The sequence below is a fragment of the Nyctereutes procyonoides genome, unplaced genomic scaffold (assembly GCF_905146905.1).
Source record: "Nyctereutes procyonoides isolate TBG_1078 unplaced genomic scaffold, NYPRO_anot_genome, whole genome shotgun sequence".
Taxonomy (NCBI): domain Eukaryota; kingdom Metazoa; phylum Chordata; class Mammalia; order Carnivora; family Canidae; genus Nyctereutes; species Nyctereutes procyonoides.
Window position 1 is genome coordinate 50,904,936 of NW_026575042.1, and position 24,803 is coordinate 50,929,738.

Sequence of the window (24,803 nt, forward strand, 5' to 3'; positions counted from 1 at the left end):
TTAATGCATAATGACTCATTCATTGACTTTGGATAAGATTATACTGATTTATAATTTCAGCAGTGTTTGCAAATACCCATTTCTCCACTTCCTAGCTAATCATGGGTATAATAACTAAAAAAAGAAAAAATACTAGTTTGATGAAACATTGTACTCCTGCATATTTGGCTCAGAATTCTTTCCCTTGTGATTCACCTGAGCATCACCTTTGCCCACTTTTCCTTCACCTGAGCACCACCTTTGCCCACTTTTCCAATGGCATATCAATCTTTTCCTTATTCCTTCTTTTCAAATGTTTTATTGAGAAATAACTTCAAACTTACAAAAAGTTGTAAACATAAAATAGTACAAAGAGCACTCACAAAGACTTTACCCAGATTAACATTTTAACCCGTTTGCTTTCTCCCTCACGGTTTCCCTGGCTCCCTCCTTCTCTCTCTCTCTCTCTCTCTCTCTCTCTCTCTCTTTCCACACATGTGCACGCGCGCGCACACGCACACACACACACACACACACACTCACATTTCTTTCCTGAATCATTTGAGGATAAGTTACATACAACATGACTCTTTACCTCTAAATTCTTTAGCCTGCCTTTCCTCAGGATGGTGATGCTTTACATAAGCACAATAAACCATGTCATAAATTTACATGTAATACTTTATTTTTTTTAAGATTTTATTTATTTATTTGAGAGAGAGAGAGAGAGAGAGTGCACAAGTGGGGGTAGGGGCAGAGAGAGACGGAGAAGCAGATTCCCCACTGAGCAGGGAGTCACATGTGGGGCTCCATCCCAGAACCCTGAGATCGTGACCTGAGCTGAAGGCAGACACTTAACCTACTGAGCCACCCAAGCGCCCCTACATACAATACTTTAATCTACCATCTATATTCTAATTTTGTTAGTTGGCCTTTATAGCATTTTCTCCTCTAGTATGGGACCAGGTAGTCAGCCTGCTTGGCATGTCTTTTTAGCCTCCTAAATTCTGGAATATTTCCAGTCTGTCTTTTTTTATATGATATTGACATTTTTTTGAAGAATGCAGAACCTCTCAAACTTTTTTAAAAATTCCATTTATTTATTCATGAGAGACACACACAGAGAGAGAGAGAGGAAGAAACACAGGCAGAGGGAGAAGCAGGCTCCATGCAGGAAGCCCGATGTAGGAGTCGATCCTGGGACCCCCTGGGATCACGCGCTGAACCAAAGGCAGATGCTCAACCACTGAGCAACCCAGGCATCCCTCTCAAACTTTTTTAAATAAAATTTTTCATTTTTTTTATTGGTCTAATGTTTCCTTTTGATTGGATTAAGGGCAGGCACTCTAGAGATACGTCCTTCTCAGGCTATGACCATCTGCCTGCCCTTGATGTTTGGTGATGTTAATTTTGATCACCTGGTAAAGGTATTGCTCAATTTTTTTCACTCCTTTATTCCTGGGGGTTTTTGTTCCTTTTTAACTAGTAAAAAATCTATAAGAGACACTTTAAATACACTGTGAATACTCTCCTCATCATCAAAATTTATCCCTCAATATAGCATCCATTAATGATTTTGCCTTATCTAAACTTTTTACCACAGTGGTTTCTGACTCCAGCCCTCCTTCTCCATTCATTAGCCCTCAGTATCCTACTTTAAGCAAGAGGCTCACTTCTCATTACTTATTTATTTATTATTGGTATGGACTGATAAACTGTTACTTTTTAATGGTTTGTAATTTATTATTAGACTGAATTGTTTTGACACATAGATTATCTAGGTTTAACTGGTAGGAGCCCCTTCAAGCTGCCTCCTGTGACATCAGAACACGGTTTCCTCATCTTTATAAGCACTTCCTCACCTTCTGGCATAACCAGCTATCTCAGATGTACTTACTCTGCCATAGCCTTGGAATCAGCCATTTCTCTGAGTCTTGGTTCCTTTGAATAGGAGCGGCATTAGAGACCAAGATCTAGGCTCAGAGTATGCTTATGTACTGCTTGATCCTGGTGATGGTGTCACTGGTTCATTTATATATGTCAGACACATCAAAGTGAATGTACTTCATTGTATGTGAGCTCCTTAATCTATTTTAAAAAAAGTAGATAAGAAAATAGGATGTTTCTTTTTACAAAAGAAAAAGTTAAACAAAAATATAATGTTCAGGGATCCCTGGGTGGCGCAGCGGTTTGGCGCCTGCCTTTGGCCCAGGGCGCGATCCTGGAGACCCGGGATCGAATCCCACGTCGGGCTCCCGGTGCATGGAGCCTGCTTCTCCCTCTGCCTATGTCTCTGCCTCTCTCTCTCTCTCTGTGACTATCATAAATAAATAAAAATTTTAAAAAATATATTAATATAAAAAAATATAATGTTCAAAGATAAAACTTGGGTAATAAAACACTAAAGGAAATCAAAGTGATTACCATAAAATTCATGAAAATGGTTATTTTCAGGAGAGGGTTGGCTGGCTATGACTGCAACCAAGAACATGGAACTTCTAGGGTAGCTGGTCAGGTTTTATGTTTTTATGTAGATGTTAGTTACAAGAGTTTTCTCCTTATAATAATTCATTATATAATTGTTTAATACAATTTTTCTATAGCTTATAATTTTTCATATTTTACAATAAAATGGTTTAAGAATAAATGTTCCTGTTCATGATGCAAATAAATTATTACTTATTAGAAATTAAAGTCATTCTGCAAGCAGGGAAAACTCACTGATAGTTCGTTGTACAGTTTATAAGGTATTTTATGGTACTTTCAGATAATGACTTATTGTAAGCAGCCTATATAGACTTATTTTTTTAAAAGATTTCATTTATTCCTGAGAGACACAGAGAGAGAGAGAGGCAGAGACATAGGCAGAGAGAGAAGCAGGCTCCCTTGCAGGGAGCTCGATGCAGGACTCGATCCCATAACTCTGGGATCATACCTTAAGCCAAAGGCAGACGCTCGACCGCTGAGCCACCCAGGCATCCCAGCCTATATAGACTTAAACTGGAATATTACTTTTAATATATTAATGTTTTTAGTATTGTTACAAAACCTAATTATATAAAATCAAGGCATATGTTAATTTCAGTTTTTGGAATTTCCATTTGGTTCATTTTAATGGTTTATTTTTCTACTGAGATTTATCATCTTTTCACTAATTACAGTGGATTTTTTTTATGTCTTTGAGCAGAGTTATAACTGCTCTTTGAAAAATCCTTGTCTGCTAATTTCAGTATCTGGGTCATCTCAGAGGCAGTCCCTATTAGCTGTCATTTCTCTTGAGAATAGGTCATGCTTTTCTTTCTTTCTTGTGTTGAGTAATTTTTATTATATTCTGGGCATTGTGAATGTTTTATTATGGAAATGCTGGATTCTGTTATATTTATCTAAATACTATTGTTGGTAGGGATGAGGTGGGTGTTGCTTTAAGCAGATAGTTCATTTGGTTGGCCTCAGACTGTAAACTCTTGTCTCTAGGGTAACAGCTCAAATCTCTGTTTAATTCTTTTATCTTTAGCCCACTTGGAGTCTGCCCTGTGCATGTATATAGTTCAGGGCTCAGCCAGATGTGTGTGTAGGCTCTATATGCAGTATTGGGACTCCTTCTCTTTGACTCTCTCCTATTTTGAGTCACTCTTCATTTTTTAGCACCTATGGTTGACCCAGACACTGAGCTCTAGCTCTTTAGGTCAGACTGACTGCGTTTTCTATCTGAATGTTAGTTCCCCTGCATGGTGCAGACTGGGGCCTCAGGTTTGAAATCGTTAAAAAAAATAAATAAATAAAACAGAACAAAACCTGACCCCATGCTGTCACCTTATTCCAAGTATCAGCCTCCCTCCAGAATCTTATTGTTTTTGTTTACTTTCCAATGCCTTTCAATAGGGATTTTCTTTTTTTAATATTGTCCAAAGTTTAGACTTTTTATTTATATGCAGATTAGTCTGATAGGAGTCTATTTAGCCTTTATAGAAGTGACCTGAATGTTTATTCAGTGACCTAAATAATAATAGAAATTTCTTCTATGGATGAATAAGATAATGATATAGAAAAACACATGGTTGTACTAACAGGTTATTTTTTAACAGAGAAAAACCTCTCGATTGTGTATTTCTAACTTCAAGAAAGTATACACATATGTCATCACAAATAGAATATAAAGATAAGAAAAGTAATAAAGGAAAAACATGTTTTTAAAAAAGGAAAATATATTTGAACTCTTTGGGAATAAAATATCTGAACCTCTTTTTATATTATTTTAGGAATAAATCTAATGAAGCTGATGACTGCCAAAGAGAACTTAGAAAACTGAAGTTTGAATCCGTTATTTCTGAGTCACGGTACACACTGCAAATTTTTAAATTAGTAATTTCAGTCATTGAATTTGAAACTGTACTTTATCATTTTATTTGACATGTACTTAGTTTTTCTTATTGTATTATTCACATGTATAATACCTAATTCAAGTTTATAATATCCTAAAGTTGTTCATTGATCTTGCCTCTGCCTAAATAGGGAAGTTTTAATATCACAGAACTACCCATTTTCTTAGTATTAAAAGATTTTTTTAAGTTACAGTTATAGTCTTCAGTGTCAAATGAGACTTTCATATATCTTTAATAAACATAAAAAATAGTGTCTAATGTGTATTGGTGTGTTTTTTTTTATCGTGTTCATTTTAGGCATACCAGATTGCTTAAAGAGAGAGAGGATTCTTTAATGGCTTGTCAACAAATATATAAAACTTTACAGGAAGAACTGACTGCAAAAGAAAGGCAAGAAGAAGACATAAAAAGAAGAATTAACCTTGCAGAAAATGAACTACAGATAACCAAAACTCTTCTGAGTCAGACAAAGGAAGAGGTTGCAACACTGAAAAGTGAAAGGTGCTTTTCAATTATCCACGATAATTTCAATTATCCACACTTTTCGCTTTTCAATTATCCACGATAATTTCTTCCAAAAATATTTTAAGTCAGTATTCCATCTATATTTGAAATATCAAGGTCTTACATATATTAATGACAGTGAAATTACGGCATTAAAGATGTATTTCACAGGAAAGGTCACCGCATCCCAACACCTAACCTGACGTTGATTAAACTGAAACCCAAGTTGGTTAAATGGCACGCTTAGAGTCACATAGTCAGAGGTGGAATCCACTTTGCATTTGGTGTTAGATTTTTATTGAAAAGTATCAAAGAGACCTTGTGTGATCTTATACTACTGAATTTCAGCTGGGCCAATAATTGGTGGATTCTATAATTTTCCAACTGAAAAACATCTTTTTGCATCACTTTTTCCTTTTATTAGCTCCTACTCTTCTTCTTTGTTATTTATCAACACCTCTTATTGAGGTCTCTTCATCAAGATACCTCTGGCATTCAGGTAGTAAAGGGAAACTGAAAAGCTTGTTCATTTAGCCTTCCTAGATACTGTTGCTCAGTTAATTTGTCTTTAATCTTATTTGTACCCTGCTTGCTTTCTTTTTGTTTTCATGTGCTTGGCATGTCTTTATCCATTCTTTTTGATGTTTTTTATTTTTTTATGTTTTTTTTATGCTTTAAATGCATACCTGATATATAACACACATTTTGGGCTTTTATTAATATTTATCAAATGTAGGAGTCTTTAATGGGAGATGTTATCCCATTAACATTTATTGATATAACTATTACATTCCAGAAGAACACAAGTTCCACAAGGGCAAGAATTTTTGTCTTCTATTACTCTCTCTGCACAGAAGGCAAAATTGGCTATTTGGTTTTCATTCTTCCTATGATTTTTTTAGTTTGTTTTTTATTTTGTTAATTTCATTTTATGAGTTATAAGAAAGATTTGTAATCTTTCTTTAGTTCTTTACAAGGGCAGCTATTTGCTCCCAGAGGAAAAGTCTAGGAGAGGGTAGCAAGCAGCTTAGAATTAAGTTAATCGTCTTAGAACTTTCTCATCAACTCTTTGGCCTGGGTTATATCTGTCTCTGCTCCAGGCTAGAAGTCCTGTCCAGTTCACAGGAAAACAAGTCTTATCTCTGGTCCATCCTGGGATAAGATGAACAGCTGCAGTGCTGATTGCCACCCACCATTTCTTCCTGACTCAGCCATACCAATAACCTGCCTCTTGCAAAGATAGTTTACAAAAAAAAAAAAAAAAAAAAAAGATAGTTTACCTTGTAGTTACATGAATCTTCATTCCACCCCACCAACTCTGCCCTTTCACAATTACGTATTCACCCATATTACCCCATATTCACCCTTATTATAAGCAGCTATTTCATAAGCAGGAAGTTTGTAAGAGCCAGGCTTACTGATAACAATAAGGAATGGCAGCTAAAATATTGGTTATGCATAAGAAGACAGAAAAACTATAAATCCAAGCAAAAACTTGAAAAACATTGAAATTTGACCCGGTATGCCATAGAGACAGCCCTACGCTCATCAGTAACTTTGAGTGTTCTTATATTTAAGAATATAAGAGTGTTCTTATAACGCGGGCTAATAACTGATGGCCATCATGAGGACCCCGGGTGAGAAAAATAAAAATTTATTTTTATTTATACTCCATATAAAAAGTACAGAATCATACATCCTAGGATTCCATGAAATAAATAATTTTTTAATCTTCTGCTTATAACTTTGGTTATCTGAGAAATTTTCTTATATTCCTGTATTATCTAGAATACCTCACTTCTAATGATGTCAGATTGATTAGATTTAATTGATTATCCAATGAATTCCATATTCTTTATAGTAGTCATTGAAAAGATCCTGTCTTTGCTCAAACATTTCTGGAATTCTCTTTTGAGGATTGACTTAAGTGCATATGTTTAAGAATATTCTTTGTATGATGAATCTTTGCCCTTTAGGAATGAATTTGATTTTTAAAATAATCTCAGTGGGTTCAGGGAAAGCAAATCCAGTGAATATACTAGAAAGTCAATCTGGGACATACCATGGGGGATCAAAAGTAAATTTTATTTTTTTCTATGCTTAATAAGTTATCTCTTGGTGCAATTGGAAGAAGGCAGTCTTATGAGTCTTTTGAGGATTGTGGCATCATTAGAATAAATATAGAACTTTCCTGGAGGATTATTTTGAAATACACACTCACCTGAATGTATATATTTTGCCGTGTTTTAAAGACATTTCGTATGGTCTAATCTTGCCCTCTGTTATAAGTGTTGAATGAGAAGGATAATTTCTTTAAGTTTTCTGAGAATAGAGACATCACTGAACCATTCACCTTACCTTCTTCTTCCCCCCCTTTTTCTTTCTTATCCTGTTTCCTTCTTTGTTCCTTATACTTCAGTCTATCCAAAAGCAGGCATGGTGTTAACTTAGTCATTTGGTGACACTAAGTTTACTGCCTGCACATAACCAAAAAAAAAAAAAAAGTGCTTATGGACCAATAAATTATCATTCTATCAAGGGATTACTCCTAGACATAAGCATTGTCCTTTTCCTTTGGCCTAGGCCACCTTCAAATTGTATCTGCCCTGTCCTCTATTGTATCCTCAGAGTCTAGCACATATCCACTCAATAAATATTTGTTGAGTGAATGAATGCCTTGCTTTGAATAGTTCACTCAGTCAACAACTGTTTGTTGAACAATTTACTATATGCGAGGTGCTACGTACCCTGGGGATATAATGGTGAAGCTGAAACATCCTTGTCCTCAAGAAGCTTAAGTTCTAATGAGACTGTAGAAAAGAAAAAGAAAAAGTGAAGAGCTAACAAGAATAATTATAGATTGTGATAATGGATATAAGATAAGTAAAAGGGTATTGTAGCAGAGACTGATAGAAAGGGGGCCTGATTTGGAAAGAACAGTCATAAAAGTGACCTCCAAGATGATACATAAAGGAAGACAAGGAAAAGTTACCAGGCCATAAGCCAGGAAGAGCTTGGTAAGTAAAGAGCAAGCTTGGTGAGCTCTCAGAAATGGCAGTATGACTGGGGGCCTAGCAGCTGTGAGTGAGGTGGGCGAGGACCGAATCATGCACGCTCTCCCAGGCCTTTAGGGATTTGGGTATTATTTACAGTGCAATGAAAGGAAACCACTGAAAGGATTTAAACAGAGGAGTGACACTGTGGAAAGATCATTCTGATGCTGAATGGAGAAGGTATGGCAATGGGCAGTGGGAGCAACTCAGGTCAGTTACTGTTTTGCTATTAATGAAAGGACTTTATGAATGGTTAAGCCTAATAGACATGAGAAAAACGAAAATCTTCAGTTCCCACCACTTACCAGCTCATGCTGGGTTATTTAAATGTCTGGACTAAGCGGACAGTGGCAAAACAGCCAGGGTTTGCTCCATGTTGAGCCAAAACAGGTACGTGAAAGCCAAGTTAGGGGTGTTTGGGTGGCTCAGTCGGTTAAGCATTTGACTCTTGATTTCGGCTCAGGTCACAATCTCCGGGTCATGATCTCAGGGTCCTGGGGTGGAGCCTCACACTGCATGGGCTCCACACTCAGCAGAGAGTCTTCTCTTCCTCTCCCTCAGCCCCTCTCCCACATACTCACACACTCTCTCTCATAAATAAATAAATCTTAAAAAAAAAAAAGAAGAAGAAAGCCAAGTTGAAAGGATATCTCAAAGAAAAATAAGCTTTTGATGCTTCTGTCCAAACCTACTTTGAAACTTTGTCTTCTTTGACTGCCAGGGCAACCTGTTAACCTGCCCCCTTTCTGTCTTTGGTTCTTTTCCATTCCCTCCTGACAGCAAACAGTCCTTAAGGTTCATGCATGAACTTGGTTTTCCTCTCTCCGCTGTCTTCCCTGTAGTAGTAAACTGTCCCTTAGCTGAGCAAGTTTTCCCATAAAACTTTGCTTGGAAGTGCCAGTGGGACCTCTAAATAGAGGTGTCCCTAAGCAGTTGGAGATGTGAGGAGTCCCTCCAAAGAGGAAGTGAGGCTCAGCAAAAACTTTGAAAATAGAAATACTAGTAACACTCAGAGATTCTTGTTCAGTAATGCTGAGTGGTGCCTGGAAATCTGCTGCACAGCTGCATCCCAAACCACCATCACAGGACTCGCCATCAACCAGGCTGCCTGCCACAGGTGCTCTCCAAAGGCCAAGGCCCGGGTTGCTCCCAGTGTCGGTGTATACTTCCATCAACTCAGTCTCACATACATGCCACCCCTCGCTCACCTCTCCTGATGTCAGAACCAGAACCCCTGCCAAAGCTCCAATGGGACCATTATGGAAAAGGTGCAATTTAGAAGCTCTGTAGCTTTAGAAGAGGAGAAAAGGAAGATGTAAAAAGCCAAAACTGACCCTAGGAAAGAAATCTGATAGAACTGAATTTGGGGCAGGAAAGGAGTTGGTGACTAGGAAAATAACTAGTTGATGTATTAGGACAAATCTATTTAATTATGCGTTGCTTTCTCCCCACACGCAGCTGAGAAGGCTCCGCTAGGAGAAGAGGTTCCACCAGAAGGAAGAAAAGTAGGTTCCTCAAAATCACAGATGCTGGGGTAGAGGTCTGGCCAGCTTGGGCACAGACACTCTGAGGCTGGAGAGAGAGAGAGGTCCCCTTTGTGCATGAGGAAGGATGCAGCAAGGCACAGCGGACAGCACCAGAGAAAAGGGCAGCTGTGTTCTCAATTCTGCGCAAAGAGCTCTCTGCTCTCATGCTTCTGGGCCATCAGGTCTCATCGGTCAGAGCCAGAACTCTGCCCAGGACTGTGAATTTGTGACAGCGCTTGAGGCCTGTAGGGGATTAAATAGGGTTCTGTGGACTGGCCTGCAGGCCTAATTCCATTTTTATAGAAAATTATTTCTATGGTAAAGCGTGTTTGGAATTCCCTATAACCAACTGACAAATAACGTTTTATAAGGACATATGTGTTTAAGCTTGGAGACTGCCCACATAATAACACTTGGAGAAATTTATGCACTAACATGTGGGCTACAGCCATACTGCTGAAACACGCAGCTGTCTGTACCAGCTCTCAGACCCCATGCAGTCCCAGGAGCTGTAGTCACTCCATCTTGGTAAATTCCAAGGAGAAATATAGGAAAATACTTATTTGATTGACTTGCCAATAACAGGGTGGGATTAGTGAAGAGCATTGTTGGAGGAAAAGCTTAGTTGTAACCAAAGTTAGGTGCAAGTTGCTTATGTGTAATTTCTTCTGTGGAATAAATAATATATGTCTGTATCTCCTTGTCTGTCTAACTCTTTATCTATTTTATTTATTTAAAATAATTTTTTTATTGGAGTTCAATTTGCCAACATATAGCATAACACCCAGTGCTCATCCCGTCAAGTGCCCCCCTCAGTGCCCGTCACCCAGTCACCCCATCCCCCCACCCACCTCCCTATCCACCACCCCTTGTTCGTTTTAGGGGTCTCTCATGTTCCGTCACCCTCACTGATATTTCCCACTCATTTTCTCTCCGTTCCCCTTTATTCCCTTTCACTATTTTTTATATTCCCCAAATGAATGAGACCATATAATGTTTGTCCTCCAATTGACTTCCTGCACTCAGCATCATACCCTCCAGTTCCATCCACGTTGTCTTTATTTTAAATGAAGTTTACTTAAGCGCTCCCCATCCCTCCAGAAGGGTATCTTTTAAGCTATAGGGAAGGATTTTATTCCCCCCAACACACAACATCACCTTAACTTCTTTTCAATTCCCATGTTCTTTCTTTCCTCTTTTTGTCTTTGGTTTCTGTTAATTGAAAGCTAGAAACCATCACCCCAGAAGAATATATACAAAATCTAGGAAGTTTTTTCAGGAGTTGCAGGGAGTTCCCTGCTTTTCTATATATGTCATGACCCCATAATTAAACATGAATGCTTGCTCATGCTCTCTCTCTCCCCTCTCTCCCTCCCCCCCCCACCTCACCTCCCTCTTTCCTCTCTCAAACTTTCTCACACACAATCCATAGGCATCACAGTTGTGGGGAGGGAGCTCTCTGAGCGCCTCGGGGATCATGTCCTGTGTGAGATGCACCTTATGAGGCACTCAGTGGAAGGAGTAAGGGACTGAAAACCAACCCGGACTCCGCTGTCCTAGCCACTTGCCACAGAGGAAGAAGCTTGTTTTCTAGCGTAAGCAGGCCAGTCCCTTCTCCCCTTACCCAGCCTTCGGCTTCGAGGTCTGCCCCCATGCAGAGGGAATATTGTTTTCCAATGTCCCTACCCAGAGGGGAAGTCAGTTCCAAATTTGCTCAAAGGCACTGGCCAGCCGAGCTGGGGCCTTCACCTGCCAAGCAGGTCGTTTTCCACATAAGGAAAGAGGTTAAGCAAGGCTCCGAGGGTCACATGATTGGCAAAGACAGAAATCCAGCTCTGCCGGTGTGTGACCTCATTACCCATGTTCCTCCCACCACAGTCCACGTAGTTCCCTCAGCGTCTGTCTTGAAGGGCTGTTGTGTCACCTCTTCTCCGTGTGACTTCTTTCTCAACCATATTGTAACACTGAGCCTTCAGGGGACTCCCAGCCCTGTAGAAAGCAGGGGACCCAGAGCGCTCCCTTTGTGTCTCCTCTCCCCCTTCCCTCTCTCTCTCACCCCACCCCTCTACTATTTTGGGATTCTTTCATTCACTGAGTAAATATAAGATGGTGACTTTTGTCTTCTGTTCTCTAGCGTCTTGGCAAAATCAGAAGTGGAGCTGTATCTTCAGAATGAAAACAGAATAATAACATTTCACAACACATTGGAGAAGAGGAGAAGCTTAGCGTTAAGTTCCTTTAATGAGGCTTGTCATATTTTCTTGAAGGTTAAAAAGATGAGAAGTATAGACTGTAAAAGGATTCAGAAGCAGTGTATAAAGGGTCTGTTACCTCATGGTACTGTGGCTTAGTATAAAAAAAAAAGCTGACTTTAGAATTAGGCAAATAGTTTTTTTTGTTTTGGCAAATAGGTTTAAATCTCAACTTGACCAGTATCAAGTTTGGACAACTTTAGCCACCTTCAGGCTCATTTTCCTTGTCTGTAAGATGGGGATAGTAATAACAGCTATCTTCCCATGAAGGCTATTCTAAAAATAAAAAAATTAAAAAAAAAAAAGCATCTAGCATCGTGCCTGGTAGGTTGTAAATGCTCAGAAAATGCATTCCCCCTCTTTGATCTTTTCTCAGGTTGCTAACCCCTTAAGGCATCATATCTTATCAATGTGTATACCCTGCACTGGTGATGTAGCTATTTATTAAATGTCTATTGAATTCAGTGTTACCTGCTTTACTCTTCAAGTTGTAAAAATCAGTCTGTGGAGTGATTCAATTTGGATGCTATCCTATTAGTTGAAAGCATTGTGAAACGAAATGTTTTAAGTAACATCATTCTAAAATAACAAACCTTATGTTTTTTTTTCCCCCAAGACTCACCTCTTTCTCTGATTTCCTATCTATCAACAGCTCTCCGAACAAGAGGCTTGCCAAACTTCTTATGATACCACAGACTGAACTGCTTTTAACTAAGGCAGGAGTTGTGGCAAAATCAAAATTATGTCTTTGATTGACAATGTGAAGACATCTCTAAGAGAACAACGTGTGAAATAGAATTTAAAGCTGTCGTTTGGCATTACGGTTTGACATTTGTTTGCAGTTACATTTTTAACCACAATTAAGGGAATCTAGATTTTTGCATGTATATAAGAAAGTAGATTCTCATTTTCTTTGGGGTCTAAGAATTTAAAAGTTAAAATTTTAAAAATAAATACTCTTAATTGCGAGAGATCCTAATTTGCCTATTGTGCCAACTCCAGAAATGTTATTTTTAAACAGTATTTCATGAAATTTCAGGGTAGAGTGCTACAGATAGCCACACCTCCCTCTCAAATATAAAAGGAAAGGCAGCATAACACTGCAGAGAGCTCAGGGCTGATATGCATGCACCTGAGCCAGCATTGCCTCATGAATTGTGTCACTTTAGATGATTCAGGATATTGTTTCTTCTAAAATGTAGGCAATTGCATTAGGGTATTACCAAAAAACGGCAAGAAAGAACCACTGTATCGCCAGAAATTAAAACAGTGCCTGACACACAATAGGCATTCAGTAAATATTTGCTGACTAGATGGATGTATGGATGAGAATTGATTTAATCCTAATGAAACCACTGATTGCATGACGTAAGACTCAAAAGCTCTCAGTATTTCTCGCAGGTCCAGGGATCTAATGACTTGTCAAAAGTCAGAGGCGAGACTACAATCCAAACTCCTGGATGCTAGTGATAATCTTCTTTATTAGATTCTTAGTAAAATCCCAATTTACGACCTAGGTCTGTGTTGTTTCCTGTAACTCTAAGCCATCTTTATCTCTAGTACTGGTTCTGAAGAGGAAATTAGAGGTCTGTATGATATTAAAAATGGCTACACATTTTCAGCTTTTTATAACATGGAACATTCCATTCAGCATGCATGGAATATGCATCTAACAATGTTTTATTTCTTATCATTCCTCTATATTTCTAGCAAAAAGCCTTATAAGAGTCAAAATTGATCCTTTTTAGTTTCTTCTAACTTCTTCTAAGTTTTTTGTTAATCATCAGTGTCTTACAGTGGTTTTGTATTCCTGAACAATGTGTAAGCTCTCCCTTGGGTATAGTATATAAGTGAGATTTTTATTTTTGGAATCAGGATTATCTTTTCCACACATACAATCATGTCTGTTTACATTACTCAATGCCCGTTTCATGCTAATCAAGGGCAGTAAGTAATTGTACAATCACGTCTCATTATTCTTTCTGCCTTGTCCCACTAAAGAATCGTACAAGGGTTCTTGGAGTCTGGATCAGAGGCTCAGCAGGAATCAAGAGATCTGAAAGTCCTCTGCATTTCTACAGCCATAAATATCAAGCCAACTTACCACTGCAGACTTTCAGTCCTTAATTTTTAAGAGTTCATTCAAAACACCTTATGCTTTGTGGAAATGTCATAGGGAACTTCATAACTCTTTAAAAATTCAGTGAATTGTTATCACTTCATTAACATTGTTTAAACCTTGACCTACTATATTTTAGCTTTTATAATCTACTAGACTTTCAGTTTTTGTTCTAAAAGAAAACATATAACAGCAGTGGTGTTTTGTACTTGGTCCATCAGAGGAATGTATATGGAATGGATTCTACTTTTGGTAGTCTGGTAGTATACTAGTGGCAACAAAATTATATCTGTCTTGGGCAGCCCCGGTGGCCCAGTGGTTTAGCGCCGCCTTTGGCACAGGGTGTGATCCTGGAGACCTGGGATCGAGTTCCGAGTGGGGCTCCCTGCAGGGAGCCTGCTTCTCCCTCTGTATCTCTGCCTCTCTCTCTCTGTGTGTGTCTTTCATGAATAAATAAATAAAATCTTTTATATATATATATATATATATATATATATATATATATATATGAAGGAAAAGGATACAACAGATAAGACAAATAGGAAACAAAATGATAGATTTAAGGTTTACCATATCAATAATTCAATTAAATGTAAAGTGTCTAAACATTAAATTAAAAGGCAAAGATGATCAGGTTATATTAAAAAAGTAAGATTCAGCTATAAACTACTTATAGGAAATTTATTTTAAATGTAATGACATAAATAATTTAAAATTAAAAGAATGAAAAAAATATACCAAGTTGGTGCTAATCAAAAGAAAGCTGAAATACTATTGATATCATATAAGGTAGATTCTGGAACAAAAAACATTGCTAAGAATAAAATTCATTTCATAATGATAAGTGGATCAGGGCATTTGCGTGGCTCAGTCCATTAAACTTCTGACTCTTCATTTTAGCTTGGGTCATGATCTCAAGGTTGTGAGATTGAGCCCCATGTTAGGCTCCATGCTGGAAATGGAGTCTGCTTAAGATTCTCTCACTGCCCCTCCCTCCCTCTCCTCTCTGTCTCTCTCTCTCTCTCAAAAAATGAACATGATAAGTAGGTCAGTTCATCAGGAGGGCATAATCTTGAATGTTTGTGCATCTAATAATAGAACTTAAAAATATATGAAGTGAAAACTGATAGAACTGAAAAAAGGAGAAAAATCCACAATTATTATTAGAGATTTCACTAGCCTCTCACAATAATAGGTTAAAAAATTAAAAAATCAGGCTATAGAAGACTTGAACTTAGCAATCAATCAACCTAACCTAATTGGCATGTATACAACATCCCACCCAACAGCAGCAGAATTTTCCTCAAAGGCATACAGAATATTCACCGAGATAGACCTTATAATTGGTCTATGAAACAAAACCAAAGAAATTTAAAAGAAATCAAGTCATACAAAGTGTGTTCTCTGGTCATAATGTAGTTAATTTAGAAATAAATGACACAAAAGTATCTCAAAAATTCCCCAAGTATTTTTACACTCTATAACACAATTCTAAAGAAGACATAGATCAAAGAAAATATCGAAAAGGAAATTACAAAGCATTTTGAACTAAATGGAAATATCAAAATTTGTAGGATGTCACTAAAGCAAAACTTTATAGCAATAAATGTGAAAAAAGAAAAAAGGTCTCAGCTCTTACTTTAAAAACTAGAAAAAGAAGAGCAAATCCAAAGTAAGAAGAAAGTTAATAAAGATTACAGCAGAAATCAATGACATAGAAAACAAAACCGTATAGGATATAAAAAATTCCTGGGGATGCCTGGGTGGCTCAGTTGGTTAAGCATCTGCCTTCAGCTTAGGTCATGATCCTAGGATCCTGGGATTGAGCCCCGCATAAGCTCCCTGCTCAGCTGGAGAGGACATGCTCACTAACATAGAAAACCCTATGAAATCTACAAAAGAAGTTGCTGGAATAACTTACTAACCTCACTTAGTAAGGTTACAAGAAAATAGATCAACATCCAAAATCAAGTTAATTTCCATGTATTTGCAAATAATTCACATTTAAAAACGGTATTTACAAAAATAGTTTAAAACACATGAAATACCTAGAGGTGAATCTAACAAAAGATGGGCAAGACCTATACACTGAAAACTACAATTGCTCAGGGAAGTTAAAGAGGACCAAAATAAATGGAGAGTTATACAGTATTCATGGAACAGAAGACTCAATATCTTTAAGAGAGCAGTTATCTCCAAATAGATTTATAGATCCAATGTAGGGGTGCCAGGGTGGCTCAGTCAGTTAAGCATCAGACTCTTGATTTCAATTTGGGTCATGATCTCAGGGTCATGAGATCAAGCCCCAAATCGAGCTCTGTGCTCAGCGCAGAGTCTACTTAAGATTCTCTCTCCCTCTCCCTCTACCTCTTCCCCTTCCCTACCCCCCCCCACTCAGGGGCATGCACCCTCCCTTGAGTTGGGCAAAGATTTCTTGGATTCAACACCAAAAGAATGTTCCATAAAAGAAGAAAGCCCTGATAAATTGGACTTCATTAAAATTAAGACTTCTGTTCTTTAAAAGACAGGGAATGAAAGACAACCTGTAGCCTGGAATAATATATTTGCAAAATATGCATCTCATAAAGGACTTGTTTCTAGAATATGTAAAGAACTTTAGGAACTCCATTATATGACCATTACAACCTAATAAAAAATGAACAAAAGATTTGAACAGACATTTCACCAATGAAGATATAAAGGTGGTCAATACGTACACAATAAAAGATGCTCAACATCATTAGTCATTAGGGAAATGCAAATTAAAGCCACAGTGAGATACTACTGCACACTTTCAGAATGTCTACAATTAAAAAGTCTGAACATAACCAAGTGTTGATGAGAATGTGGAGAAACTAGAATTTTCATACCCTGCTGTTTGCAATGTAAAACAGTGCAATGTCTTTGGGGAAACAGTTTGGAAATTTCTTAAAAAGTTAAGCATTACCCTTACCTTGTTACCCAGATGTTTCACCCCAGGGAAACTAATGGAATAATCCACATACAAACTTGCACAGAGGTATCCATAGCAGCTTTATCTGCAACAGCCAAAACCTATGAAACAACCTATGTGTCTATCAACAGGTGAATTGATAAAGCCATACAATGAGGTACTACTCAGCAATAAAAAGGAACTACAATCTCAGCAAGGAAAATTGTCCACCTTCAGGGTAGAGATCCTCGCAGCGGCTTCCAGGGAACTCAGAAGTGTGATGAACTCCAGGTGGTGCCAGGTGCACACCTCCCAGTGAGACAACTGTTCGGTCCACACCTGCCTGCTCTCGGGCTCGGCCATTTGACTTGCTCTTGCCACTGAAATGTGAGAGAATGCACCAATTCTGAGTAGAAGCCTTAACAGACCCAGTGTTTTGGAGATTTTTCATTTCTGTCTGTCACAAAAATAGCATTCCTGGTAAGAGCTGCTCCTTAAGCTACATCCTGGAACAAAACCTGGGGAGCAAAGCCGCAGATGACACGTACATGAGCAAAAAATAAACTCTAGTACTTTAAGCCTCTGAGATTACAGATACATTAAGTTTGAGACGTCTCTGAAATATAAAAGTAGAGCAGTCAGATGGTGAGCTGGACTCATGAGTCAGACACTCAGAGAATAGATTTGAGCCAGAGATAAAAATTTGGGAGTTGTCAGCATCTAGATTGCATTTCAAGCATAGGAGCGGATAAGATCACCTAGAGGAAGGGTAGGAAGGAAAAAGTGCTGAGGAACACGAATGTTGAAATAACAAGTACAGGAAGATGAGTCTGCAAGGGAGACAGGAATGGCCAAATATCTGGAGGAAAGCCACAAACGAGGTTTTTAATGTAATCCCACTTTTGCTTGTCCTCATTCTTCGTTTCTTCTGTTTCATTTCCTTTCCTCCAGCTTAGAGACGGCTAAGCAAGCTCAGAACCTGCTGGGTGCACCTCCCACTCCGAAAGGCAAATCTTCCTTTTCCTTTATGGATCTTGAGCACCATTTGGACAGGGATCCTGCCTTCCTGATTCACCTCTGTCCCTTCAGGGCCCAATGACCCTGCCGTGTCCCTAGTGCGCATAACTGGCAGCTAACTCCGCCCCGCTGGTCACCAGCCTGGTCTTTCACCTTCATCTTTTTCCCTTTGGTTCCTTTTCCTCCACAGGCATGTGCTCAGGCTTTTACCACTAATTTCTTTTCACATGAATATTGGCTAGACCATAGAAGGTGAACATAGGTATGAAGCGTAAGGAAGCACAGTACGATGAACATCTGTGTGCAACCGCTCAGTTGAGGAGAAAGAACCTTATACCTTAGCTTAGAAGTCCCTTTGCGCTTCTCCCCAGGTCCACCCCAGTGCCTCCTGCGCACACGAAGCCATCAACACGCATTTTGCGGTTCTCACAAACTAGGAAGAGAAGGGGACTTTCTCCCGTGGATAAAGAGTGTCTGTAAAAACCTACAGATAATACCTGATGTTTCTTTGCTTTATGATTTTACCAAGTATGCTTGCATTCCTTAAAAAAAAAAAGAGTCTGCATATATCTTATCTTCATAGGACTAAAATCATACTGTATGTGTTACCCAGTGATTTTCTTTGTGCTCAGGATTATGTTTCTGGGACTTGTCCATTATGGTGCATGTAGCTGAAAAGCATTCATTTCTTCATCTGCATCACAGTCTGAACTATACCACAATTGATTTGTCCTTTCTGTTTTAACTGTGTTCCGTAAGTTTTGATATGTAGAGATTTCATTACTGTTCAATTCTAAGAATTTTTAAATCTCAATTATGATTTTTTACTTGACCCATGACTTATTCAGAAATACACTTTTTAAATTTCCTAATACATGGAGATATTTTATGTATCTTTCATTACAGACATTTGTTTTCTGAGAATATGGACTCTAACAGTGCTGTTCAGTAGTATAATGTGAATTAGACTATGTACATATGTAATTAAAAAAATTTTAATTGCCATATTAAAAGAGAAAAATAAACAGGTAAAATGTACCTTAATATATTTTACTTAACTCCATATATACAAATTATCATTTAAATATGTAATCATCTTTAAAAATTATCACAGATATTTTAGATTTGGGGTGTTACTAAATTTCCAAATCTGGTATGCATTTTAAAATTAGGCACATCCTAATTTGAACCAGTTACCCTTTACTGCTTAGAAGCTACATATGGTTAGTGGCTGCCATATTGGAATATACAGGTTAATTGGACAATTGTTTGAAATTTACTTTCTGGCCTAGGATGTAGTCCTCAGTTCATGTGATCTGGAAAATGTGTGTTTTTCTAGTTGGTTACAGAGTTCTATATGTGTACCTTAAGTCTGTCTTATTGGCATTGTTAAAACCTCTGTATTTTTACTGAATTATTTGTGTGCTTGACTTTGGGTGGCTGCATTGTACCTCATAGGAAGGCCTGTCACATAATAGCATGGAGCTGTGTAGTGTGAATTTCCATGGCTTTATATGGTGGGTCCAGAGACTGACTGACGTAACTGAGGGAACTGTGTTGCAATCTACCACTATAGGATGGATTTTATACTTTCTCCTTACAGTTCTATTGGATTTTGCTTTATATATTTTAAGGCTACTTGAACAGGTGCATATAAATTTAGACTATTTATGGTGAATTAATCTAGTCTCACTAGAAGCCAAGAATAATGATTTTTGTCTTTTTTATTTTAATATCTTTTTTAAATTTATTCATGAGAGACTCAGAGAGAGACAGAGACAGAGATACTGGCAGAGGGAGAAGCAGGCTCCACGCAGGGAGCCTGACATGGGACTCAATCCCGGGTCTCCAGGATCTGGCTCTGGGCTGAAGGCAGCGCTAAACTGCTGAGCCACCTGGGCTGCCCATGACTTTTGTCTTTAAGTTTACTTTGTCTAATATTAATTTAATTGCATACTTGTTTTTCTTTATACTTTTTCTTTCTGTTACATCTTTTAAAAAAAAATCTTTCCATGTCCTTATGTTTTAAGAATGCCTCTGATAAAGAACTCAGCTGTGTTCATTTATCAGGCCTGTTTCTCTTTTTTAACTTGTGAGTTTAATTTATTTGCCATCAATGTGACTGCTACCTTAAGCTTTCTATTTTTTTTTCCTTTCTGCACTGTTTCTACTTTTTGGGCCTTTGGGTAGAGGGGTATTTTTGGAGTTTATTTTCTTTATGCTTTTTCCTCTAATGGTATATTCTATTTCTATTCTTTAAGTGGTCACTTTTGAAATTTTACCATGCATTCTTAGTGAAGTCTAAAAATAATATCTCAAACTCCCAACCATGCAAGGGCCAAAGAACTCTTGAGCTCTGATAGTTGCCATTCTAACTTATAGTCTACAGTTTTGTCTATTGTTCTAGTTCTATCCTTTTGTTAGCCCCACTAATTAAACATAGTTAAAACTGTATTTTATGCAGATATTTGTTTATAATCACCCGCATGCAGAGCTGGCTGCATAATTTTCAGGGCCCAGTACAAAATGAAAACATGGATCTCCTGTTCAAAAAGCTACAAAGCTTTTTTTCCCTGACTTCAAAGTATCTCTTCCAACCTGGCATGGTGTTTTCATGATTACTATTGAATGTGGTGCTCCCTGGGGCCTGGGGACATCATGGAACGGATGCAGGCTTTCACAGGCACTCAGTACACCTCCCTATGATTCAGAGCAGGGCGAGTGCACATGCCCAAACCCCACCCTTCCCATGCAGGTGCCTGTACCTGAGACCATGCCTGAAGCAGAGGAAGGCAGAAGAGGCTGGGCAAGGGCTGAGGAGCAGGGGCTGAGAGGTGGTAGGAGGTAGGACTGTGTTTGAGCCAAGGCTCCAAGCCAAGCCCCTGGTACATACTCAATTGTCCCATGAGACCTCACATAAAACACAAATTTAAAGATAAAATTATTAAGAGTTTCATGATGGTGACCAAAAAGCATTCATTCTGAAGCATGGGATCCCTTTCTGAGCATGGGCTTTGTACAGCTGTCTTGACCATATGCCCAAGAAGTTGTCCTCCCTACATGTGTCTGCCAGTTTCTTTGCTCACATTTCTTCTTGCATGCTGACCTTCCTTCTGAGATCTTATCCCTTCTTGCAAAGCATATTCTTTAGAAGGTTCCTTTGTAAATGTCCTTTAGCTGGTAGTAAACACTCCTGTTTTGTTTGTCTGTCTCATTCTGAAAGATAGTTTTGCTGGGTACCTAACTTTAGTTGGTGGTTATTTTCTCATAAGATTTTGAACATATTATTTTGCAGTCTGACTTCCTTTGTTTGTGTTGGAGAATAAACTTTCAATATGTTTGGGTTCCTTTGAAGATAATGGTTTTATTCTCTCCAGCTTCTTTTAGGATCTCTTTAACTTTGATGTTCTTCATGTTTACCAACAGAGGCCCTGATGGGAGATTCATTTTTTATTATCTTGCTTGGAATCCATTTGGCTTCCTAGATTTGTGAGTTAGTGTTTCTCATCATTCTAGAATAGTCCCCTCACATATTGCTTCCTCTCCCTTATCTCTCCTCTCCTTCTGAAATAATAAATAGATATATATTAGATCTTCTCACTCTGTCCTCCATGTATCAACTTCTCTTTTATATTTTCTGTATTTCTCACTTCCTGTATTTTACTCCATAAAATTTCTTTAAATCTCCCTTTAAGTTTATTCATTCTTTAGCTATGAATAATCTGCTACAGGACCACCCACTGTTTTTCATTTTGATTATTATATTTTTAAGTTTTACAAGTTTGATTTGGTTCTTTTCATATTTCATGTTAAATCAATCTTATATTTCTTATTTAAATCTTGTTTAAATAAATCTTTTATTTCCTTGAATATCCTGATTCTATATTCTGTATCTGAAAATTCAACACTCATGAGTTTGATTATGCTTTCATTTGTGTCTGCTCATTCTCTTACTGGCTTTTTTTCTTTTATAGTTTTGTGATTTAAAAAAAAAAAAAACATGGGATCCCTGGGTGGCGCAGTGGTTTAGCGCTTGTCTTTGACCCAGGGTGCGATCCTGGAGACCCTGGATCGAATCCCACGTCAGGCTCCCGGTGCATGGAGCCTGCTTCTCCCTCTGCCTGTGTCTCTGCCTCTCTCTCTCTCTCTGTGACTATCGTAAATACATAAAAATTAAAAAAAAATAAAATGGTCAATTATCATTTAAAAAAAATAAAAAAATAAAAAAAAACATGATTTCATAGGTCTTTTATAACTGTAGAAAATCTTTGAGTCCCACGTTGAAGATAGGTTGTTCCCAAAAGTACTGTTTTTTTTTTTTTCTATCAGCGTCTGGAGGCAAAGTTAACCTATTATGACTTGAAGATATCCTTTCAACATGAAGCGTTTTGAATCACTCAGGTTATATGAATTCACAATACAAACCTGTGTTAGGGTTAGTTTGTGTTTATAAATTCTTGTGAGACATTTATATTTTTCCCTCTCCCTAGCACCAAAATTCAAAAGTAGTAATTTTCTTTTTGTACCTTGAGAGATGTTGTTTGAATTTTACACATACTAGGTGTGAATTTCACACATAAACTGCATGTGCAGCTCTTTGAGATGCAGCTTCATGCAGGTGAGTTTCCTTTTACTCTTTCTCTCCTGAGCCCTTCATGGTTATGAAATTTAAAGCTCAGGTTCATCAGATTTGGAAGGTACCTTCAAGGTAAGAATTGGTTTCAATGCTCTACTTATTGTTGGGGGTTCTTCCTTTTACTTTCTTTTTTTTAAGATTTAGTTTGAAATTACAAAAAATTTACAAAGACAATACAGAGAGAGTTTATGTTTCTGTTTGCCCCCCCCCTTTTTTTAAGATTATTTATTTATTTGAGACAGAGAGAGAGAGAGAGAGAGAGAGAGAAACAGACAGAGGGAGAAGCAGGCTCCATGCAGGGAGCCCGACGTGGGACTCAATCTGAGGTCTCCAGGATCATGCCCTGGGCCGAAGGCAGTGCTAAACCGCTGAGCCACCGGGCTGCCCTTGTTTGGCCCATTTTTAATAACAGGGACACATCTGTAAAAACTATGAAATTAACATTGGTGTAATACGATTAACTAAACTACAGACCTTGTTCAGATTTCAAGTTTTCCGCTCATATCCTTTTTCTGTCCTTTCACTTGAGCTTTTTCCTCTGCATCCTTTCTACTTTTTGTCCAGCTCACTGATGAAGTTTAAGATATTTTTTTATAAGTTAAAAAAATGTTTACTTATTTTCAGTAGGAGAGTTTCAAAGTACCTCGTCCAACACATTTCTAGAAAGAGAAGTCTGGGGAGTTTTTTTAAACATCATTTTCCCTCAAATGATATTCATAATCCTGGTTACCAAGTCCAACATGTCTTCTTAAGCTTGTGTCCTTAAGTTTTTCTAGCCTAGAAATGTTGGCATTATTTTTATTAGGTAAGAAAAAAAGTTTAATTATAAGACCAGAAAAGAAATCAAGAGGTAGATTGAGAGTCTATTATAGTGCTATAGGTGAGAGAAAGTCAAGAACCTTAAAAAGACTGTTGGCAGTAGGAAAGGAGGAGAGGAAATAGTTTGAGGAGCACTCAGGAAGCAAAATAGAGAATTTGGTATTGAATGGATATGGTGGGACAAGAAGAAGAAAGAGTCAGGGAAAACTCGGGGATTTCAAACCAAAGATTTTGACTCTTGAAGATTTTTAGAAGTCAAAAGGGAAAGCAATATTGTAGGAGATGATGGTGAATTTGTTTTTGAATGTATCTGGTATTAATGATTCATTAGGGTGGAAATGTCCAATAAGCAGTTGTAATTGAGTGCCACAATTTTGAGAAAGGAGTCAGAGCTAAAAGGAATAGAGTGGTAATGGAACACAAATAGATTAGGAAGAGGAATAAGCAATGGAGAAGAATCACCTATATAAAAACTAAGGAGAGACATGGTCATTACAGAAAAGGGAAGGATCCCTGATCAACAAATGTGCTTTTGCCACTACTTGTGATATTCAGAAGCTTAATTTCAGTGCCCCTGTGAAATGCTCTTAACGAATCTTCTGCACTTTCTTCCACCCAGGGGATTATGAACTAAACTTTAAGATCCATTTATGTGGATTAAAATATTAAAATGTTCTTTATTTTTTTTCAATTTTCTAATATGTTTTATACTATACCATATCTCAGACATTACCTTCTGTTTCATTTGGTCTGTTCCAATCAGTACTTAAGACAAGTATAAGAAAAATAAATTTAGCAAGAACCGTGAACATATGTTGATTTTATGGCATATCCCAACCTATTTTCCTTTTTTTAGGAAACAAAATATTGTCTAGTGTTAGAATTTAGTCATAAACTTTGAAACCATAATGTGTAACATTTTATGGTATTTATGGCTCCACATATGTTGTTACTATTTCATGCAAAGGAAATAACTTAATAAGCAAAAATTATGCCTGAGAAAAATACTTACCTTGTATGTAGTGTTTGTAAATTGCTGTTAATGGTACAAGTAGTATCTAGTGGCAGTATATATATTGCTAAAGAGAAGAAACAGACTAAGTTGTGAAATACTATTACCTGAGCCAGGAGGTGCAATTTAGGAAGAGTGTCAGGGTCTTGACTCATTTGTTGGGTTTATGGTTTTCAGGGAATTAATGCTGATTTCACATCAGAAAAGCATCGAGCAGCTGCAGGAAACCCTTAGACAGAAGCTGCTGAATGATGATAACTGGAGAGAGAAGGTAACAATAATGTAGCTTTCATCTGCGTGTGTCTTATTTGCTTTTAAAAATTCTGTTTGCCAGGAGACTATTCCAGGGATCTTTGCTTCTATGCACATTTTGATTCCTTCTGGAATTTCCTAGACCAAACATGCTTATAAGTGTCTTTTCCAAAATATCAAACAACATAATGGAAATAAAACGGTAAGAATAGAATTTGAAATCTCGTAAAATTAAGATAGCCCTTAGTTCTCATGTAAAAATGTAATTTTTATCTTTAAGTATTTACCTTGTTCCTGTAAAGTGACAGAAACTTCATTTG

At 37.6% G+C, this 24,803-nt stretch overlaps 1 protein-coding gene across 1 annotated transcript in view; it reads left to right on the forward strand.

Annotated features, from left to right (window-relative positions):
* Nucleotides 1–24,803, forward strand: part of LEKR1 (leucine, glutamate and lysine rich 1) — a 165,878-nt gene that overhangs the window by 111,494 nt on the left and 29,581 nt on the right. Inside the window, exons 8-10 of the mRNA XM_055321383.1 lie at nucleotides 4,239–4,316; nucleotides 4,659–4,862; nucleotides 24,409–24,502. Of these exons, the coding sequence (XP_055177358.1) occupies nucleotides 4,239–4,316; nucleotides 4,659–4,862; nucleotides 24,409–24,502 (376 nt within the window). The remainder of the gene's footprint in view (nucleotides 1–4,238; nucleotides 4,317–4,658; nucleotides 4,863–24,408; nucleotides 24,503–24,803) is intronic.